A 19,819-nucleotide genomic window follows, 5' to 3' on the forward strand; every position below is an offset into this window, starting at 1 on the left:
ACCTTAAAGAATTGAGATCATTCCTAGGTATGGTAAACTACTCGCGTAAGTTTATTGACAATTACGCCGAAATAAGCAAGCCACTGCTTCACCTACTGAAGAAGGATGTCGAATGGTCGTGGGGTAAGAAACAGGAGGACGCCATGAAGGAATTAAAGGAACGTCTCACACAAGCGCCGTGTCTCGGATATCCCGAAGGGGGTAAAAATTTCTATCTAGAGACAGGGTTTACGCAGGTAAGTATGAGTTCTGTTCTTTACCAGAAACGTGATGATGTCAGTAAGGTGATTGCCTATGCCAGTAAAACTTTGTCCCCGGTTGAAGTAAAGTTCAGTGACTGTGAAAAAGCTCTATTGTCCACCGTGTGGGCATTACAGAATTTTCGCAGTTACATTCAGGGAGAGAGAATCATTGTTGAAACGGCACACCAGCCTTTACAGTATTTAAAGAGTGAACGTATCAAGGGAGGAAATGTGTCTAATAGCCGCATCACTGCTTGGACTTTGTCTTTGCAAGGGTGGCCTCTTGAAATTCGGTACAAACAGAACAAGGAAAGTCCAGTAGCCCAGGGCCTAGCCGAGCTCCATGATTGTTCCGCAACTACGCCTGCTATGGAGGCCCCGGACACTGACTTTCTGGAAGAACAACTGTTCTCTCCCTACAAGGTTTATGATGAAGAATACTGTAAACAGCTGCCGTGTGTATATGTGGATGGTTGTGCTTTTCATCACAAGGATGGGGAACAGCTCCAACTAGTGGCAGGTATTGGAATCGTTTGGACCCAAGGTGTCACCCCAATTTCTGTGGGATACAAACTTGGACCAAAAAGCAGTCAGGTTGCTGAACTTACTGCAATTCTTAGAGCAGTTGAGATGGCTATAGAGTTCAACATTAAAGAGTGTGCCATCATAACCGATTCCAATTATGTCAGGAATAGTTTTGTGGAGTATTTTCCTAGGTGGAAGCGAAACAACATGAACAAGAGTAATCACAAACCCGTGAAACATGGTAAGCTCTTTTGTCACATCGATGAACTGGTAAGGTTCAATGATCTCACCCTGCACTTCAAGAAGACCAAAGGCCACTCCAAGGTTCTAGGTGCCGAGAAAGAAGGGAACGATCTGGCCGATTCTCTAGCCAAGGAAGGGGCAATCACCGGTGAACTGTTAGACATTGATCAATTTTTAGGTACCGTACAGGTTGAAGCTGTCACCAGGCAACAGGCCAGAACAGCTGGTGATCCGAATGCATTACAGTGGAGTCACGATTCTCCTAGTGAGGATTTAATTACTGCCCAAAAAGAAGACCCAATAATTGGCTTGTTTTATAGTCATATAGAAGATCCCAACCAAAATCCCATAAATAAGGAAGTATGTAGTGGGAAGGAGGATTTACGTATCTTAATGAAATCCAAATCCCAATTTTCTTTATACCAGGGATTGTTGATACGAACCTCAAAGGGTGGCGTACAACAATGGGTCGTCCCACTTAAATTTAGAGGTTTGATGCTACAGCATGCCCATGATGCTCCCACTTCCGGTCATCGTGGAGAGAAGATCACGTATGAGATCCTGCGGGATTATGCCTACTGGCCTCATATGTTACGTGATGTGAAGGAATACTGCCAAGGTTGCCTAATATGTCCCCAATTTCAACCTACCAAGCCAACTCACAGAGCACCTCTCCAGAAGAGGGGGATATGTATGCCTTGGTCAGACCTTCAGATGGATTTTATTGGGCCAGTAACAAAATCTTCACGAGGAAATCGGTATATGTTAACAGTTACATGTTTATTCACCAAGTATGTCGAATGTATACCAGCACCAAATAACAGCTCCGAGACATGTGCTGCATTGCTAATAAATCATGTATTTTCTCGTTTTGGTTTACCTCAGAGGATAGAGTCTGATAGAGGATCGCACTTCACTAGCGAAGTGATGGCCAAATTGTGGAAAATTTTGGGGGTTAAAAGGAAATTGCATATCGCCTATCGGCCAGCCTCTAGTGGTGGTGTAGAACGATACAATCAGACCATCGTTAATGTCCTTAAGAAATTTGTTAAGGAAACAGGTAAAGATTGGGATGTCAAACTCCCGCTGGTCCTGATGGCGTTGAGGGCTACTCCGAATACAGTTACAAAAATGTCATCTTTTGAACTGATGACAGGTAGACGGATGGTACTGCCCCAGCACTTATTGTATCGCACTACAGATCAAAATTTGATCAATGCTACCACCACACACCAGTACATAGAGGATTTACGTAAACATCTGCAATATGCTTTTGCCTTTGCCCAGCGAAATTTGGAAAGAGCTGCAACTAGTGCTAAGACATACTATGATCTCAAAACCTCCAAGAAGGAATATGAGATTGGTGACAAGGTCTATCTATACAACTTTGCAAGAGACCAGATCAAGGAACGGAAATTCCTTCCATCTTGGAAAGGTCCGTTCTCTATCATTGATAAAATCTCTCCGGTCGCATATAAATTGCAGGTGACACGGTATGGTGAAATCAGTGATAGATGGGTGCACATCAATCAATTACGTGCTTGCCATCCGAAGTCTCAATTGCAGTTGTTGGAAGACTAAACCCACCAATTCCTATCTGGAGATATTGAGATCATTCTTAAACTTCCTTTAAACATATAATTCATATTTTGCCTTACAGGATCCAGTAACATAATTTTATGTATATCCATTACTCAAACTGTTCATTTTAATAATTTAGAAAGGAAGGCCCAGACTATGACCAGACCGGCGATCGGAGGTGTCAATGACCGGACCCTAGAAGGAAGCTATAATGTCCTGTGGGAAAGACCAGATGCCAGAGATCGATCCGGAGACGATAACCTGATGTCCCAGGCCACCAAGGGCCAGTCCAGAGGAAAAGACCCGCCTAGGAGACCGTCTAAGAGACCTGTCGTGCGGAGGACCCATGGACCCCAAGGTGGATGTGCCAGGCCAGGCCGGTCTCATCACAAGACCAGGATCGTCATCGGAAGTGTCCATCTAAAGACGCCGAGTCAAGTTGAGGAACAACCAGCATTACCGCTGCCATTTTATTATCGGAAAATTTTTTTTTATTATTTCATTCCCTTCACCGGAGAAGACGAACAATCACTCTAGCCAAAAGCCTCACTCATGTTTTTTCGATACAGACACCCCTCTACGCGTGCCTATACCCCAAAAAACAAAGGGGGATTTTGTTGTGGGCTTTTGGAATCATGTCAAAAATATGACTTTTATCAAGACATAATGTTATATAGCAAACAGCTCAGCAGAACCGGATGTTAAGAGTTAATTTTGTCTTGGTTAAACCTTCAAGAATTCTAGTTAAAGAACTGAAGAGAACAGGGAATTAAGACTTTTCCAAGACAATGGGATTGTTTAAACTGTCAACAAGGACTATTTGTATATGGAAGTAAGAAGAATGCATCTACAGAAAGTCAAACACATAGGACTCTGACTTGTAAACATTTCAACAATAATGAGACGGGAACTCAACTGTTTGGAAGCTTAACCAAAACCTGTAGAGTGTGATGAACCAACAAACCTCTGAAACTATTACTATCTACTATTGTTCACCAAGGGTGAAAGCATTAACAATTGTTTACCATGAGTCCGATACAAGGGCTAGGCAAACAGAGATTTTTTTCCCTACACAGAGGAAATGTTGATGCTGAAACCAAGGGGTGAAATTCAGGACATTTAAGTTAAAAGTTCACTGTATATCATTACAAAAATGTACTACAAAAACAGATTATAAATAAGATGTCATAGACTTTAAACACCACTAAATACTCAGCAATGGGAACTATATATCACTAACTTGAGTATTGAGATGATGGGAAGTAAGATGTATTATAAACTAGCATTAGTTACATGTCTTATCAGGAAACAAACAGGATGATACTTCAAGGAGGAATAACCGAATATACACCTATATTCCATGGTCCCTATTTAGAATAATATAGGTATCACTGCTATATCTGGATAGAGCCGTATATTTTATTCCTGAAATTACCTGAAGATTCCACCCAAGGTATGAGTCATCTCAAATACTCACATTGTTCTGTGATACATGACCGCCACCTGGCGGGCAGGTGAGAAATAGCTTATGTACACACATTTCTCAACTAGCCAATCAGGAAGCCTGGTGGGAAGGTATCTTAGAACAATGGACTAGTGGATATAAAAAGCCCATGTGCTGTAACAGAAAAAGAAAACCTCATGAAAAAAAAAAGAACCCTCATAAAGACCTCATGGAAAGACCTGACATCTGAAGAAGATCTCTGCTGAAATAACTACTCTTCCATCTTTTCAAACTTCCTAAAACTTTAAACCTCTAAACTTATAACTTCCTACATTCTCCCCTATTGAATCTATCACTTGCCTATATATCAGTCTAAAGGCGTTCCACTGCCAGCTAAATCCACGGGAGAGTTGCCTAGTCTGACGTCCGGGTGTGGTGAGATGTTTATTTGATTTGGATTAATTATTTCCTCTGTTGTGTAGAATCATAAAAATTACCGTAGTGTAGTACAACAATATTGGATAGTTAGATATATGTAGTCAGATACTGTGTTACTGTTAAGAAAAAATTGTTGATTGCCATATTATAAATTTTTCCATATTTCATAATTTATTGAATATTAATAACCAGAGTATCACATATCAAGGGCTTACTTCTTGCAGGCCTATGGCCACGGCGTGTAAGAATATAACCCTTGAGATATTCGAAATTATTAATTATTAATAAATTTAATAAATACCGTATCATTTAAATTTGTGATTGATGTAATTAGTTAGAGACCTTATTATTGTGTCTTACATTGGTAGGATATATTTTTGATTGTGTGTACCAATATTCATTTATCACCAGTCTTTTGTGTTTTGTGTTAATATATATATAATTTTTGTACATAAATAAATTTTTATATTTATCTATTATAAGGCAAATTTTGTGTGTATGGTACGAAATCATATTGGCTAAAAGAATTCAAGGTATAATAATAAGTGGTGATCAAATTATCAAGGTGTCCAAATTATTGATTTACTAAATATTTGCCGTATTTTAACGGCTGGAGGCACTGTAATATTTCATCTAAGGGAAAGGGACACGCCCTTTATAAATAATATATATCCTTACATAAACCACCACAACAGGCCATATGCAAAATAAAATTTCTTAGAAGGAGCCCACAATGTACCCAGTTGCACTTTCCCGCAGCTTTGACAGACTACTTCTAAATTCTACCCTGCAGCCACAAATTTTGCCTACTTATCTGCATGGCTGACCTATAACCATAACGTTACAACAGTAGGATTTGCTTGGTGGATGGGCTGCAGAAAGAAAAAAATCTCCAGTCTCCATGAGTAAGACTGCAAAGCACCGTCAAGACATGGCCTACTTGCCACAGCATCTGTTTTCACTTACCCCCTTTTGCAACTGTTAGTAAAGGCACAAGTGAATCGCTTCTCAGCTAAGATCAAGTGTAGTATCTGTTCTTATCAGTGTCCAGTAGGGGTGCTAGTTTATAATTCTACACAATTAGCTACTTTTCCTTGATTGGGTTATTCCTTTGCCTTGATTGGGTTATGGGTAATTTTGTTATTAATATATGGTGCCTGCTATCAGCTATTATTGCATAGAATTGTATAGTACATTATACCTGATGGTACAATTTTTTGACACACCCCCTACTGGTGGTGTAACCAATGTGTTAGTGCTGCAAATGCACTAGACAGGTTTCTGTCATTATATATGCAGCACATTAATGAATAAGACCGGTCTTGATGTTGCTTTTATGTGATTTTAGGTCTTTTTGTATTATCTCATACTGAGGTGATAGTGAACCAGGGTATTTACCCTATTGTCTATAATTATTGTGTAATAAAGCATAATTTTTGGGAACTACTCGCATTCTGTCCATGATGTAACCAATTTTTTATGAATCTCTTTTCACAACCCCCCTCTTTTGTATCTCATGGGGCCCCCTACTGACCCCGGGCCCTCGGGCAGTGCCCGAGTTTCCAAATGGTCAGTCCGCCCCTGCGCTGAACTGGAAAGTGATGTTATTTTGGCGGGGGATTCAAATCTAGCATTAGACCATACACTAGACAAATCTCACATGGGCAAACTTAAATCCCCTCCTAAACATGACTTTGCACAACTTTTGTATCGTAACAATTTAATTGACGCGTGGAGAGAGGCTAATCCCACCTCCAGAGATAATTCTCATTTTTCGAGAGCTCATAATCATTATTCTCGTATCGATCATATTTTTCTCCCCTCGGAAATGATCTCTAAACTCCATTCAGTCAAAATAGTTTTGATGCCTTGGTCGAACCATGACCCTGTAATGCTGATGCTTTCTAATTTAACAGATAAATTGGCCAAACCACATTGGCGTCTAAATGAGTCCTTGTTTAGTAATGAGTCCTACTGCCTAGATGTAGGGGAGCATTTGAAATTTTATTTTGCACTTAATAAAACAAGATACGACTCCTGCAATTAATTGGGCAGCCCACAAGGCTTCTGTTAAGAGGTTTTTTATTCAACTGTCTTCTAGAACTAAAAAAGCTCAGAATTGATTTCTGCCAAATCTAAAGCATATGAGGCCTTAGTCACCCAACATAAAACGGCTCCTACCCCAGACTTGTTATTTAAAGTAAAACAGGCTTGACTGGCACTAAATCTTTGTTTCACCACTAAAGCGGAAAAACAATTACGCTGGATGAATCATACATTTTTCACGTGGCGGGACAGGCCGTTTTCCCAATTGGCACATAAACTTTCCCCTAAGCATGTACATTCACTTCCCAAACTTAGGCTTACGGGGGGTCCCATCACACAAGACCCTCAGAAGATCCTTTGGGAATTTCATGATTTCTATGGTTCCCTGTATGGCCGACCTCAACCAGCTCAGTCCTTCTCAATCAAAAACTTTCTAGAGGCATCAGGTCTTCCTTCCTTCACCGAGACCCATAGGGAACTTATGGAACAGCCTATTACTGAAGTGGAACTTAGCAAAGTTATTAAATTGCTATTATCACATAAATCCCCGGGGCCCCGATGGTCTTCCAAATAATTATTATAAAACTTATGATTTTCATTGGGCTAGCAAATCTTTACCCTATCTAGGAGTCCATCTGACGGCTTCAGTCGAGACCCTCTATCAAGCTAATTATCCCCCCCTTTTTAAACAACTCAAAGACGACCTTTGCCATTGGGCTGATTATTCCTTGTCATGGTTTGGCAGAGTTATTCGATTAAAATGACATTTTTACCCCGACTACTATACTATTTTAGAACTTTACCAATACAGATTCGAAAACGAGAGTTGCAGCAAATACAGGCTGGGGTTTTCCGCTTTGTTTGGGACAATAAAAGACCTTATTTGAATAAAAAAACACTATATGCTTCTAAATTGTGAGGTTGGCTTGACCTTCCCAATCTTCAGGCGTATTTCCAAGCTGTTCAAATTAATCAGTTGTCTTATACCACGGCTAAGGGTCCCACCCCTCTCTGGGTTTCAATTGAGGCTCTCTCCTGCCATCCGCTAGCAGTTGGCTCATTGCTTTGGCTTCCCAATCGACTACACCCTCCTATATTGTAACCTGCTCTGTTGCATTCGTTGACGGTTTGGGACAGAGTGCGGCGTCGCAAATCATTATCGTCCCCACATACACTTTTGGCTCCGATCTTCTGCAATCCCAAATTTGTACCTGGCCTGGTCTTGGCCCCAAGGATTGTTGTGTACAGGGGACTATATTAAGGGTGATCGGATGCTTTCAGTACAGTATTTTAAGGACGAGTTGCAAATGCACACTGCCAAAATTTTTCGATATCATCAAATTGCTTCATTTATCCACGTGAAACTTAGGTTATTGGATGAATCACCCTTACTTACTGACTTTGAACTCTCATGTCAGAATATGGATTTCCCTAGAAGCCGTGTCTCCACAGTATATGCTCTCCTCACTGACCCAAATAGTAAACTTCCCTATATGGAACATTGGGAATGGGACCTGAATGTCCATTATGAACTTTCAGATTGGCAGGACATCGTCCTGGCACTTTAGAAAGTTTCAATCCATACTACTTTAATTAAGGCTAATTATAAAACGTTGTTGAGGTGGTACTTGGTCCCTACTCGGATGCGAAGATGCATCCGTCTACTTCAGCGTTATGTTTTCGGTGCTGTGGCCAGGTGGGTTCTATGTTTCATATCTGGTGGAAATGTCCATTGGCAACCAGATTCTGGATTTGCATGTTTAACTTCGGTGAATTGGAGGTACTGTAAATATTCACAGATCTCCAGAGATGGCTCTCTTTCACAAATTCCCGGATGTTCTACACAGTCTCGTCAATTGATCACCTACATGTTGTTGGCAGCGAGAATTACTATGGCTAGACATTGGAAGCAATCGATTATCCCTCTCGATGTTGTTAAGAATAAATTGAACTGGATTATGATCAATGACAGACTCACCTGTATACTATATAATAATACCAAAAAATTTGAAAAAACATGGGATCCGTGGATGCATTATATTTCTGCGCCTTAGAATCCCCCATCTTGACCCTCTCCTCTTCTTTTTTTTTTCTCTTTTTCCTTTTCTTTATTTTCTTTTTTCTCCAACGTGCCACCTAAAGGATTTGTACCTTGGGTTTAGACTTCCCGATAACTTCATATGGAGTACTTTATCTTTGGTTATGTGTTTTTTGATTGATGAACTCTGTTATTAGAGACATGTTTCCATATCCCTGTTCTGATGGATCATTGTATATTGTAATACTTACTTTTGAAAAATTGTTCAATAAAAACTATTGAAACATAAATAATTTTCATTATTTCCATCCATTACAAGCTTCTAAATGTATTCCAATTAATATACTTCCAACTGTCACTCTTATGGAGGACAAACCGCAAACCTGGTCTACTATTCCTTATAAAGTAGTAGGTAGGATCAATCAAATATGATTAATTTCCTGAAATACTAGTCTTCATTTAAAGCATCAGCTGTCTTTATTTCCAAAACATTCTTCCAACATTCTTAACAAATATTTGGCCTCCCAAATAACATTCATAAAAAAATGGTTGGCTGCCTGTGGTGACAATGTTGCCACTGTTACTGCAGCAGCAACTGTGGGATCACTTTACACAGTTTAATCAGTAGGGCTCCTGGCATTCTGCTTCAGCAAATGTCACCTTCATAAACCTCTGTCCTAGCATGTAATAGAGCTATAACATTGCTAGTGTATGACTGGAATTGTATTTCACCATATGTGGTTTAATCCCAATCTACAGGAGTTATCTGGAAACTATTTGATAGTCATCCAGAGGAATCCTTGTCATATATCTTTCTAAATTGATCCTTCATCAGCTTTCAAACCCACAATTATGATATTCCTAACAGGAAGTTATTTAATATCTGTTGCTGTCACACACTAAATCCACTCTGCTAAAAAACCTTTTTCGAGGCTCTACTCAAAGTAAAGTTGTCACTGACCTCTACTCTGTGCTCCAAACTGAGGGTATTCAGTTACTGACTAATGCCTAACAAAAGAGATCCAGTCCAGTCATCCTCTTAAGCTGATGATCTCTAGGATGAAATGCAGCAAACCTGGTCCACTGATATCATTAGCACCCAGCATAGACTGGTTCAATTAAATTTCCTAAATGGAATACTGTATATCATATTACTTCTCGACTTAAAAAAATGGGACTATGTTACCACACCCTGTGCTCTAGATATCACTCAGTTAAGGTGGACTGTATCTACAGGTTAGCAACTACTGGATAAGCATAAATTCCCTTCTTACACAAAAAATGGGTATTGCAGCTCTTTTTTTACCAGAAGTACTTTTTCTCAATATTTATAACAACTTCTGTTACAGCTCCCATGCAGAACAAAGTTTCTGTTTATTTGCTCTTATGTTCGCAAATGAATACTGAAAAGATGCACATCCTCTGGATATATGCTTTCTACTAGGCTGTCCCAAAAGCGCTTAGAGGATAGTTACTTGCATAAAGTTTCACCATGTCAAATCCAAGACTGGAATACCAATTGAGTCTCTGTGACACTAAACTTTTAAAACAAGGCACAAGCCAATTTACTGCAGATAGAACACATGCTCTCTTGCTTGATCATTGGTAATAAACCAGCCAGAACAAGAAAGGAACAAGAAGGAACTAGAGCAGCATTACCCCAAATGGTTTCCAAAGTGGTTGTGGATCTCGGAGATCCCATCAGAGTATTAGTGTTGACAACGATCCCATGTTCTAGTCCAATACCAGATGCGCTATCAGTATCAATCTTATTACTACTGTTCGCAAGATGAGTATTCTGACCATACCCAAGAAGGGGATTATCCTCCAGGGCATTGGTGCCTGTTTTCTCAATAATGGGGGTGGGGGAGGGTTTGACCAGGCTTCATTACTTCTGTTTTTCTTTTGGCCATTGCCTTTGTTTTTAAGATGTTTTTGGAAACCCCTACCAGTTTTTATTGGAGCTTTAGGAATCCCTGTGGTCCTAATGGACCCCTCCTTACTATCATTTATTTTAGGAACCTTCCAGTTAAAAACGCATCCCATTTGTAGTCCTCAATGTCTCTTTTCAGTTTGCAAGTTTTTTTTATATTTACAGTATTTATATACCAACTTGCCTTCAAATTTTCTGATGTTTCTGTCCAAAACGGATAACCATTTTGAAAAGATGCACAAGGAGTAAATTTCCTTGTCACCCCATCTTTCTCTTGGAATAATGTATGTGCAAGTTCTAGTTTACATTCCCTCTGTATTATTCCATTTTAAAGAATTCTGCTATTAATTCCCATTCTTTTTTTCAGATCTATGTCCAAGAAATTACATTGCTTTTTTATTCTAAATATTTAACTCTAAATATTTTTTTCAGAAAGGACAAGTCCCACCAATGAGTATGTTTGGATTCCCTTGCGCTCCACCCTGAGTTCCAGATCCAGTTAGTGGCACTCCTTCCGGAAGATCTTTGATGGCACCTCCTCTGAGCCCAAGCAAGTTACTGAGTGACTCCCGGAATCCTATTGGACCCAGCCAGATACCTATTGACAGTGGATCCTTACAGCTCTACTGGAGTCACTAGTGGTCAGAATACAGTCTTGTTCACCAACATTGGCTCACTGCTGGCACTGTTGAAGCTATGTAAGCTTATATCTCCCTGGATGGCTTTCCTTTATTGTGCAATATTGCTGTTTTTTTTTTTTACTTAATCTGATCATTCTGAGCCAGTGCTGTCCCTACCATAACTGGTTCTTTGCCGGTCTTCGGGTTCCTTGCACCATCATCTTTAGTGTGGGAAGCTGGCTGTGACAGCTGGGAGCTTCACAACTGGTTTCCTACTGCACATGCACAAGCCGCGCTGTGCTTTATGAGCAGTCCCACAGACAAGTGACATGTCCCAGAAACCCGCGGGTGAAGGCGGGGGCAAACTTCTGTTCAGATTGGATAGGTGATCCAAACAGAAGTGGGATTCTGTCAAAACTAGGTACCCTTCCCCCCAGAAAAAATAGTATACCAAATATGGTAGTGGAGAGGGGGAGAAGGACTTAAAGCAAAACTTCCCCTTTTGGGTGAAGTTCCGCTTTAACTACATTGCACTTTGTGGTCTCTAGAATCACTGGTGATGTAGGCAGGGCCATACAGATGCATCCTGGGATGACTACCTCACCCACTGCCTTCCTCTGAAATCTAGACTGTACATGTCCACTGTAGGGTCTCACAAGGTTTCTGGCAAAGACTTTTTTCCCTTTACTCAGATGATGTCTAGTATCACATGGACAAGGGAGGCATGTTAGAACTCCAGTAAATAAGTATAGACTGAATCTTCTGCCCTTAAAATGGCTGTCAGGAGGAAAAAAGTGAGAAAACTCTCAAAAAGAAGAGCTTGCAAGGAGGAGTAAATATGTTTTTTGTTATGTCTTTTCACATCTTTTAGCATGGTGGCATTTCTTTCTTTATGATGGTCCAGGTGAAGGAAAACAAAAAAAAAGTTAAAAAAAAATTCAAAACCTCAATTAGCATAAAATATGAGGAATTGGGATTTAAGATATTGATGCAGGGGTACAGCACTCCAGCAGTCTTTCACCAACTTCTCCGATGCATGCTGGAGTTGCAGGGAGACTAGAGGTAACATTCTGCATATGTTCAGGTTATGTTCTTTATTCTTATTTTGAGCAGAAGTATGGCAGATATCGCAGAAATTCACAGATTATACTATACCAAATTACCCTGCCTTCTTGTTATTTAATTATAACTCATAAAATCTGCTGAAGTCTTTTGGGAAAATAGATTTAACAGAAGAGTCGAGTATCTAGCTGCTCATCCCCAACATAAATGTAAATGAAGAGTCCCCCTATGGGACTTTAATGCAGCAATCATGTCAGGATGCATGCAGGATAGTGTTTGAGATTGTAATTGTTAACATTCATTTTGTTGAAACACTCCAACAGCATTTGGTCAGGCCCCTGCTAGACGAGGAAAACGTTGTAAATGTACCTATGCCACATGGACATGTGGCATGTGTACAACAGGAGGCTCTTGTCTGAGAGGAACCACTCCCCCAGGTACAGATTGGCGTAGGATGGGACACAGAAAGTCCCCATAGCCACGCCCTGCACCTGGAGGTAGTGGAAACCATCGAATGAAAAATAACTATAATGATGAATGAAATCTAAACCCGCCAATACAAAATCATTCATGGGCCAATCCTGAATTGATCGTTGAGAAAGAATTTGTCGTACAGCTGACATACCGTGATCGTGGGGAATTGTCAGTGGTGATCAAAAATACCTCCTTGGAGATACTGGAATACTCAATCTGTAAAAAAATAGTTGTATCCTTCACGAATTAAGGTAGTGATGATACATGAGGTTGTAAATATGAGTCCATTACACAACTTAAGAGGCATGGAGGAGCTCAGCTATGAGGAGAGATTAGAGGAACTGAATTTATTCTCTCTTGAGAAGAGGAGATTAAGGGGGGATATGATTACCATGAACAAATACATCAGTGGTTCATATATTGAACTCGGTGAAGAGTTATTCACCCTGAGGTCATCACAGAGGACAATGGGGCACTCTTTACATCTGGAGGAAAATACATTTATTCTCCAAACACGGAAAGGTTTGTTCACAGTAAGAGCTGTGAAAATGTGGAATAGATTCCCTCAAGAGTTGGTTCTGGCCAGCTCAGTGAATTGCTTTAAAAAAGGCCTGGTCTCTTTCTTGGATACACAGAATATAAATGGTTACTATTTATAGGTAAAGTTGATCCAGGGAATATCTGAATGCCTCTCGGGGGATCAGGAAGGAACTTTTTTCCCTGCAGGAGCAAATTGGATCATGCTTTGCTGGGTTTTTTGCCTTCCTCTAGATCAACTGTGGGTGTAGGATTATAACTTTTTTCTTTTTTTTAGTGGTTGAACTGGATTGACGTTTGTCTTTTTTCAGCCAGACTAACTATGTAACTTAAATTTTCTGTCAGACCTCCATTCCCCAAAACTATTGGGTGCCCTGTGGGATTTTTTGGATCCTTATGTATTTTCTGTAAACTGTAGAAAGTGGGAGTTCTGGGAAATTTTACCCTAATGAATTCCCACAATTCTTTCTGAATTATACCACCCTTCAGGGCATGATCAATCAGCTCAAAAAAATACAAAACAAATTTTTCAGTCAAGGTTGTAGGGATGGAATGATACCAACTATTGTTTAGCATTATCTTATAGCACTTCTCATTATATTGTCCGTTGTCCATAATCACTACGTTACCACCCTTATCAGACGGTTTAATTGTGATGTAATTTTCTTGTAAAGCATGCAACGCTGTTTGATCTATCTGTGACAAATTACCATTTTTTATCTGATTATAGGAGAGTTTTTTAATATCTCTTAATGTTTGCTTAATAAATATCTGATTGGCTTTCCTTCAGCAGGAGAGTCAGATCCCTCAGGGCTCTGAATTCCCTACTGGAGAACTAGGACCAATCAACTCTTTCTGTTCTATTGTCTGATTTAGCATGTGCACACCTAAGGGAGAGTTTTCTGGCAAATAACTGGAGATCTTTAACTACTTCAAATTAATCAGCGTTCTGGTGTGGGCAAAAACTCAACCCATGAGTCAACAAATCTTTTTCGGTTTGAGTTAGCATATAGGAGGACAAATTAACAATATTTAATGTAGTAGTTAGGTTCGAGTCAGGTAACGTTCTATGCCCCGAACTAGTCTCCCCCGTCAGAGACCTCTCCCCCATGTTCAACCTAAAAAAGCAGAAGGATGGGATTGCTAAATTCCTAAGGAATTAAAAGTGTGCTGACTAACTGTGCTAGAAGAATTAGAAAAAGAAGATTCCGACTCACCTGTCACTTCACCTTCTGTGTGAGAGGGTCGCATAGTGAACCTCTGTGACTCACCTAGTGTGTTGTCGTTAAGATGTGTAGAGTTGATATCTAGTGAATGTTTTTTTACCTCTTGTCCAAAGGAACCCCAACTGTTACGATTCCTTTTAAGATGCAAATTTGGAGGGCCAATAATCCATAGAGAGGAAGAGGAATCAGAAAGCATATTAATTTGTGAAACACCTTGTGTGTCATGTGAAATACGAGGATATCTTCTTTTCTGGGGATAAGTGTGTTGAGGAATTGCCCACCTATATGGTTTTCCTTCCAAGAATGCTGTTTTATCTCGCCAAAATTTGTTTTCTTTCTTAGACAGTATATATTTGTTCAAATTCGCCAAACCCTCTTAGTTTTCTCTCCAATTCAGGATATAGCGGATTTGTTTTAAAAGCTGATAATAGTTTCTCTGCATTCTCAATATCTTTGTCTAAAGACATCTGTTTGTTATATTCCATAGTCATTATGGACATAATTTTCTGTGAACATGGCTGTAAGTTCTCTTCCCATTCCCTTTTTAAATTCTTCACTTATTTTTTCGAGATTGGGAAAAATCTGGATCCTCAATCCCAATGGGTTGATTTTTTTCTCTACTATATTTTGGTTCATGTTGCTTACTGGCCATAACCCCAATACGGTTAGCGTCTTTCTTTATACTAACCAAAATATTGGAAATATTAATTTTATGGTTTGCTGCATAGGCCTCATATCTAACTTATATTATATTTTCTGTGATAATTATAGAGGGATATAGAGGGTCATTTGATGCTCTCTTGTTGACAACAGCACTATGAGATGGATATCTGACCACCTTTGTTCTTCCGATGGTTCACGCCACTAAAACTTTGGACCATGCAGCCTCATCTTGGATATCATGATTTTATGATTGCTCTGATTAATATTGATTGCTTAATTCCCTTGTAAGTACCATAATGTTAATATTATCAATGTCATTAACTAGCTTTATGTGTATAAATTATCACTCTTTCCTATGTGTTTACCTAGAAATCTTTCTTGTATTTATGCCCCCTGAAGAAGATAAAAAAAAGTGGAATTATTGAAATGCGTCGGACTACCTTTTTGGAATTTTGTTATTCTGTAAAGGAAGTATCTTTGCAATATCCATCAAAGTTAATATCTTTTTTTTAAAGATTATGTATCTTCTACAAGTATGTCTATGTAATAAAAGCATATGTTTTAAAAAAAGTTCTTTTGAGTAATAACATGTGTAATGACATGGTTGCTGCATTAAAGTCCCATAGGGGGATTCTTCATTTACAATAGATTTAACAGAAGATTTTAAGGTTGTTTTTAATGCTTTATGTATGTTTATATTTATATAATTGTATACAATTCTCAGCAATTCTATGTGTTAGCTCTCTGGGCACCATGTTTGATATGCTTGAGAACTTTACATTTTTTCATGATGTAGGTCACCAGGTATATCCTTAACTCTCTCTTCATTAGTCGGGCTTGGGGCTGGCAAACACTCTAGGGACAATTTGGATATGAGCCAATTAACCCTCCAGCATGTCTTTGAATTGTGGAAGGAAACCACAGTACCAAAAGAAAAACCAATGCAAACACAGGGAGAACATGCAAACTCCATGAAGATAGTCTCCTGGCAGAGATTCAAACCAAGGACCCCAAGGTATAAGTGCTAACAACTAAACCATGTGCTGCTCCTAATGGGTTATACAGTATGCTATAAAATGGTTTATACATTATGGACTCTCCTACTTTTTTGAAACTGGCATCAAAATTTGAACTTAATATTTGGCACTGCGAGAGAGTAGAGAGGAGGATATTGATACTGTGCTCACAGCAGAGTGGAAGATAATGGCATCTATTACCAGTCTATCACCAAACTTATCATTACTCTTTTGACTTTTATAAGTTGAAATCAGTCATGAAATCATGTTGGTACTTGTAGTGAATATATTTGTCATCCATTTGAAGAGATTAATTACTTAAATTGTATTGTCATATGCACAGAGTACAAGCACCATGTATCTGAGCAATAGGGATTATTTTAACTGTTTATAACCTTATGACATATTGGGGTTGATTTACTAAAACAGGAGAGTGCCAAATCCAGTGCAGCTCTGCATAGAAACCATCCAGCATTCAGGTTTCTTTGTCAAAGCCTAACTGAACAAGCTGAACTTAGAAGCTGATTGGCTACAATGCACAGCTGCACCAGATTTTGGACTCTCCTGTTTTAGTAAATCAATCCCATTAGGTTATAATATCCGTATTGTCATTCTCACGTTTATTTTCAAGGTTATGTTGAAAGAAATTATCTCCAATGTTTTTTTTCTATAGTTAAATAACTCCTTTCCACCAGTGCCTCTTGGTCCTTTAAGAGGTTCTAAATGCTGGGAGGCGGAGGCGGGCATTCTGATCATGTGACCGTTATGATTAGCACCAACCCACCATCACAACCACAACGTTCTGCCTAAAATGTAGTTTATCGAAAGTTCTATCACTTTTTGAAACTTGGTCATGTGCTTAAAGCATATGCCTTGCAAGCTCTGTGATATTTACAATGTTTCGCTGTATTTACAAAGGGTACATGGTGATCTTTACGTTATTGTCTATCTGAGAGACAAGAACAAAAGCAGTTTAAGCTAATGTGCTGGGTGAGAAATTCAAAGGTGTGTTTGCCAGTCATGCAGTAGGAACATCATGCATATTTTTTTACTAAGCCGCAATATTATCTATTGGACACTTGCCGTTGAAGGATCAGTCCACCTTGGTGAGGTCTGCAGGCTTGTGAAGTCATGCTGTCTTGTCAGAAATTTCTCCTCTCCTCCCCAGTTTTGTGCCACCTCAGGTAACTGTATACTTTGGGCTCCTTTTAGAATTCTAGCAAAGGCATTGATGTACAGACCTTCCACTTATTATGTGAAACAGAAAAAGAAAAAAAAGAATAATATAAACTTAGCTGGTATATTCAAGCAATTGACAATTATCATGTTCTAATGCCAGCTATACACAGGCAGATTTCATGTGTCAAAAGGTTGGTAATTGTCTGTACTTATTGAAATAGATAACAATGACTTCAAATGCTGTGGATTACTGATTCCTAGTGATGGAGTCAGCTGAATGCATCAAATTCAAATCACAAGGCAACATAAAGCATAAATTAGGTACAGTTTATTTAAAAAGGAGAAAATTGGAAGCAATACTACAGCAACCAATCCAAAATTTTCATTAGCAACTGTATATTTTTGTATGCTTTCATTAAAAGGATAATTCAAGCAAAAGGAAATGTTTTAGTTACAAAAGGTATTTGATAGACTGGGTCAACAACTGGTTTCTTATAATTCTGCAAAAAGCTGAACTCTCTACCAAAGTTCTTCGCTCTGTACCCATTTGCACTGGGGTCTTTGAGTGTTCCCATGCCTTTTGCATTCTCCTTAAAATAATTAACAAATTCATTAGTAAGTGTGGGAATGTTTTGTTATTACCCCAGCTATGAAGTGCAGCGATTTCACCAGCCAAGTCATTGGGTGACGCAACTCTCCAGAATGTACAAAAAATTAGATAGGAGCTTGGGTGGACTACACAATAACCATATGTGAATTTTATGAATATTTAGTTGCACTCTTTTTCTGGAATGTAAGGACCTTAAAATCAATGAATACTTTGTAAACATCAAGTCAAAGCCAACCTGAAATATTCTTTCACAGAGTGCAATGCAGATTGCACCAGCAAAACTAAAGTTGGTTCACTACACAGCCATGTTTAAATGGCAATTAAAACCTTTTTTTTAGCTTTGTATGTAGTGGGAGAGGCTTAAAACATCTTTCATTTTTTATTGCTACATTTGTCTCCATTTGGGAGACTTATCTTCACTTCCTGCCTATTTGTCAGATGGAAGGGAGGTGAGGTGAAATCCCCCAAATGGGCACATTAGGAGCAAAAAAGAAGCTTTGGAACCTGTATCAGGACATTATGTCCCCATTTGCGACATTGCCTCTCATGTCCCTTCTGAAAAATGTCTCCTTTTTGAGGATAAAGACAACACTTTACAGAAATTCCACCCCATCCCATCCCATCCCATCCTCATTTTATCCAAAAATAAAAACTGAATAGTTTTTACATCTTGTGTACAACATGGTTCCCAAGTATAAAACATACTAAAATATACTAATGCAACAACTGAATGTTTAATAGAATGTTTTGACACATTCTAGGGATAATAATGTGACCAAGTACATAGGAACAATGGTGAACTGCTAGTTGTTATGAGGGTTTGCTGAACAAGTGTGAAAACTTTAGAGCTAATCATAAAGAATTGTAGCTGCTTAGCAAGCACACAATTCCAAAGAGGTAATTGCAGTTCATTGTTATATTCTATCAGTTTTATTCACTAATGACATGCAAAAAACATAGATGACATAAAAACTGCACCAGTGTAAGCAATCAGAAATCATCTGTAAATTAATCTGAGTATAGTAAATGCAAACAGAATAAATAAAAAAAGAAAAGAAATTTTAGTTTATTAAAGGTGTAATTAACCTTCAAGTCCAAATGCTTGTTTAATTTTCAGATGTAAGCCACTTTGCTGCTGATAGCGTACGGCATGATGAATGCTACAATAGCTAAGTGATGGCTGTAGGAAAGACGACTTATCACCTCCAATCCTTTTCTTATACCAATCTATCATATTGCTTTCTTGAACTGTAATAATAATAAAAAAAATAGCGAACTATCAATCAATCTCAATATATAGAAGAAATGACATTACAATAGCATTTGTTCTCTATTCTAGAATAAGTAATACCATATTAATATAGTATAGTAAAAATAGTATAGTATATTATATAGTATCCTAATATATATATATATATATATACATATATATATATATATATATATATTAATTATAGTATAGTATAGTAATACTATAAGTCTTGACTTATTCTGTAAAGTACTTGGTATTAACAAAATACCACATAATAAAGAACATTACACATTCAGTAAAACTTTGGGACTTTTCCAATAAAGGCAAGCCAACCACAATAAAAAAAATGGTTTATTGTGATGTTAATATATCAAATGACTGTATTGTATCTGATGGGGGATGAGGCTGTATAAAGCTGGGTACACACTAGACGTCTTTTTCGTTCAACCCAGTGGGCTGAAGAAAAAATAAATAAATGATCGCAGTACTAAACAAGCAATCTTAGTACGGATATCTCTCTCACTGTGCCTTTTTGTTCTGACAGGGGGACTGCTCCCCCACCAGAACACACTGACAATTGGCTGTCAGCTCTGATCAAATGCTGGTTTTCCAACATGCCCATTCAACAGAAGCTGGTTGTGAGACCAGTTTCTGTAGAACAAACAGCTGTACACATGGACAGACTTATTT

General features: G+C 38.6%; 1 protein-coding gene across 1 annotated transcript in view; it reads right to left on the minus strand.

Moving 5' to 3' along the window:
* LOC149462635 (uncharacterized) overlaps positions 1 to 19,819 on the minus strand; it is a 460,266-nt gene that overhangs the window by 136,397 nt on the left and 304,050 nt on the right. The window contains exons 23-24 of the mRNA XM_089676647.1: positions 18,964 to 19,125; positions 17,172 to 17,335 (exon numbers count right to left, since the gene is read on the minus strand). Coding sequence (XP_089532773.1) covers positions 17,172 to 17,335; positions 18,964 to 19,125 — 326 coding nt within the window. The remainder of the gene's footprint in view (positions 1 to 17,171; positions 17,336 to 18,963; positions 19,126 to 19,819) is intronic.

The sequence above is a fragment of the Staurois parvus genome, unplaced genomic scaffold, assembly GCF_062004578.1.
Source record: "Staurois parvus isolate SC_StPar_1 unplaced genomic scaffold, SC_StPar_1.0 ptg000172l, whole genome shotgun sequence".
Taxonomy (NCBI): domain Eukaryota; kingdom Metazoa; phylum Chordata; class Amphibia; order Anura; family Ranidae; genus Staurois; species Staurois parvus.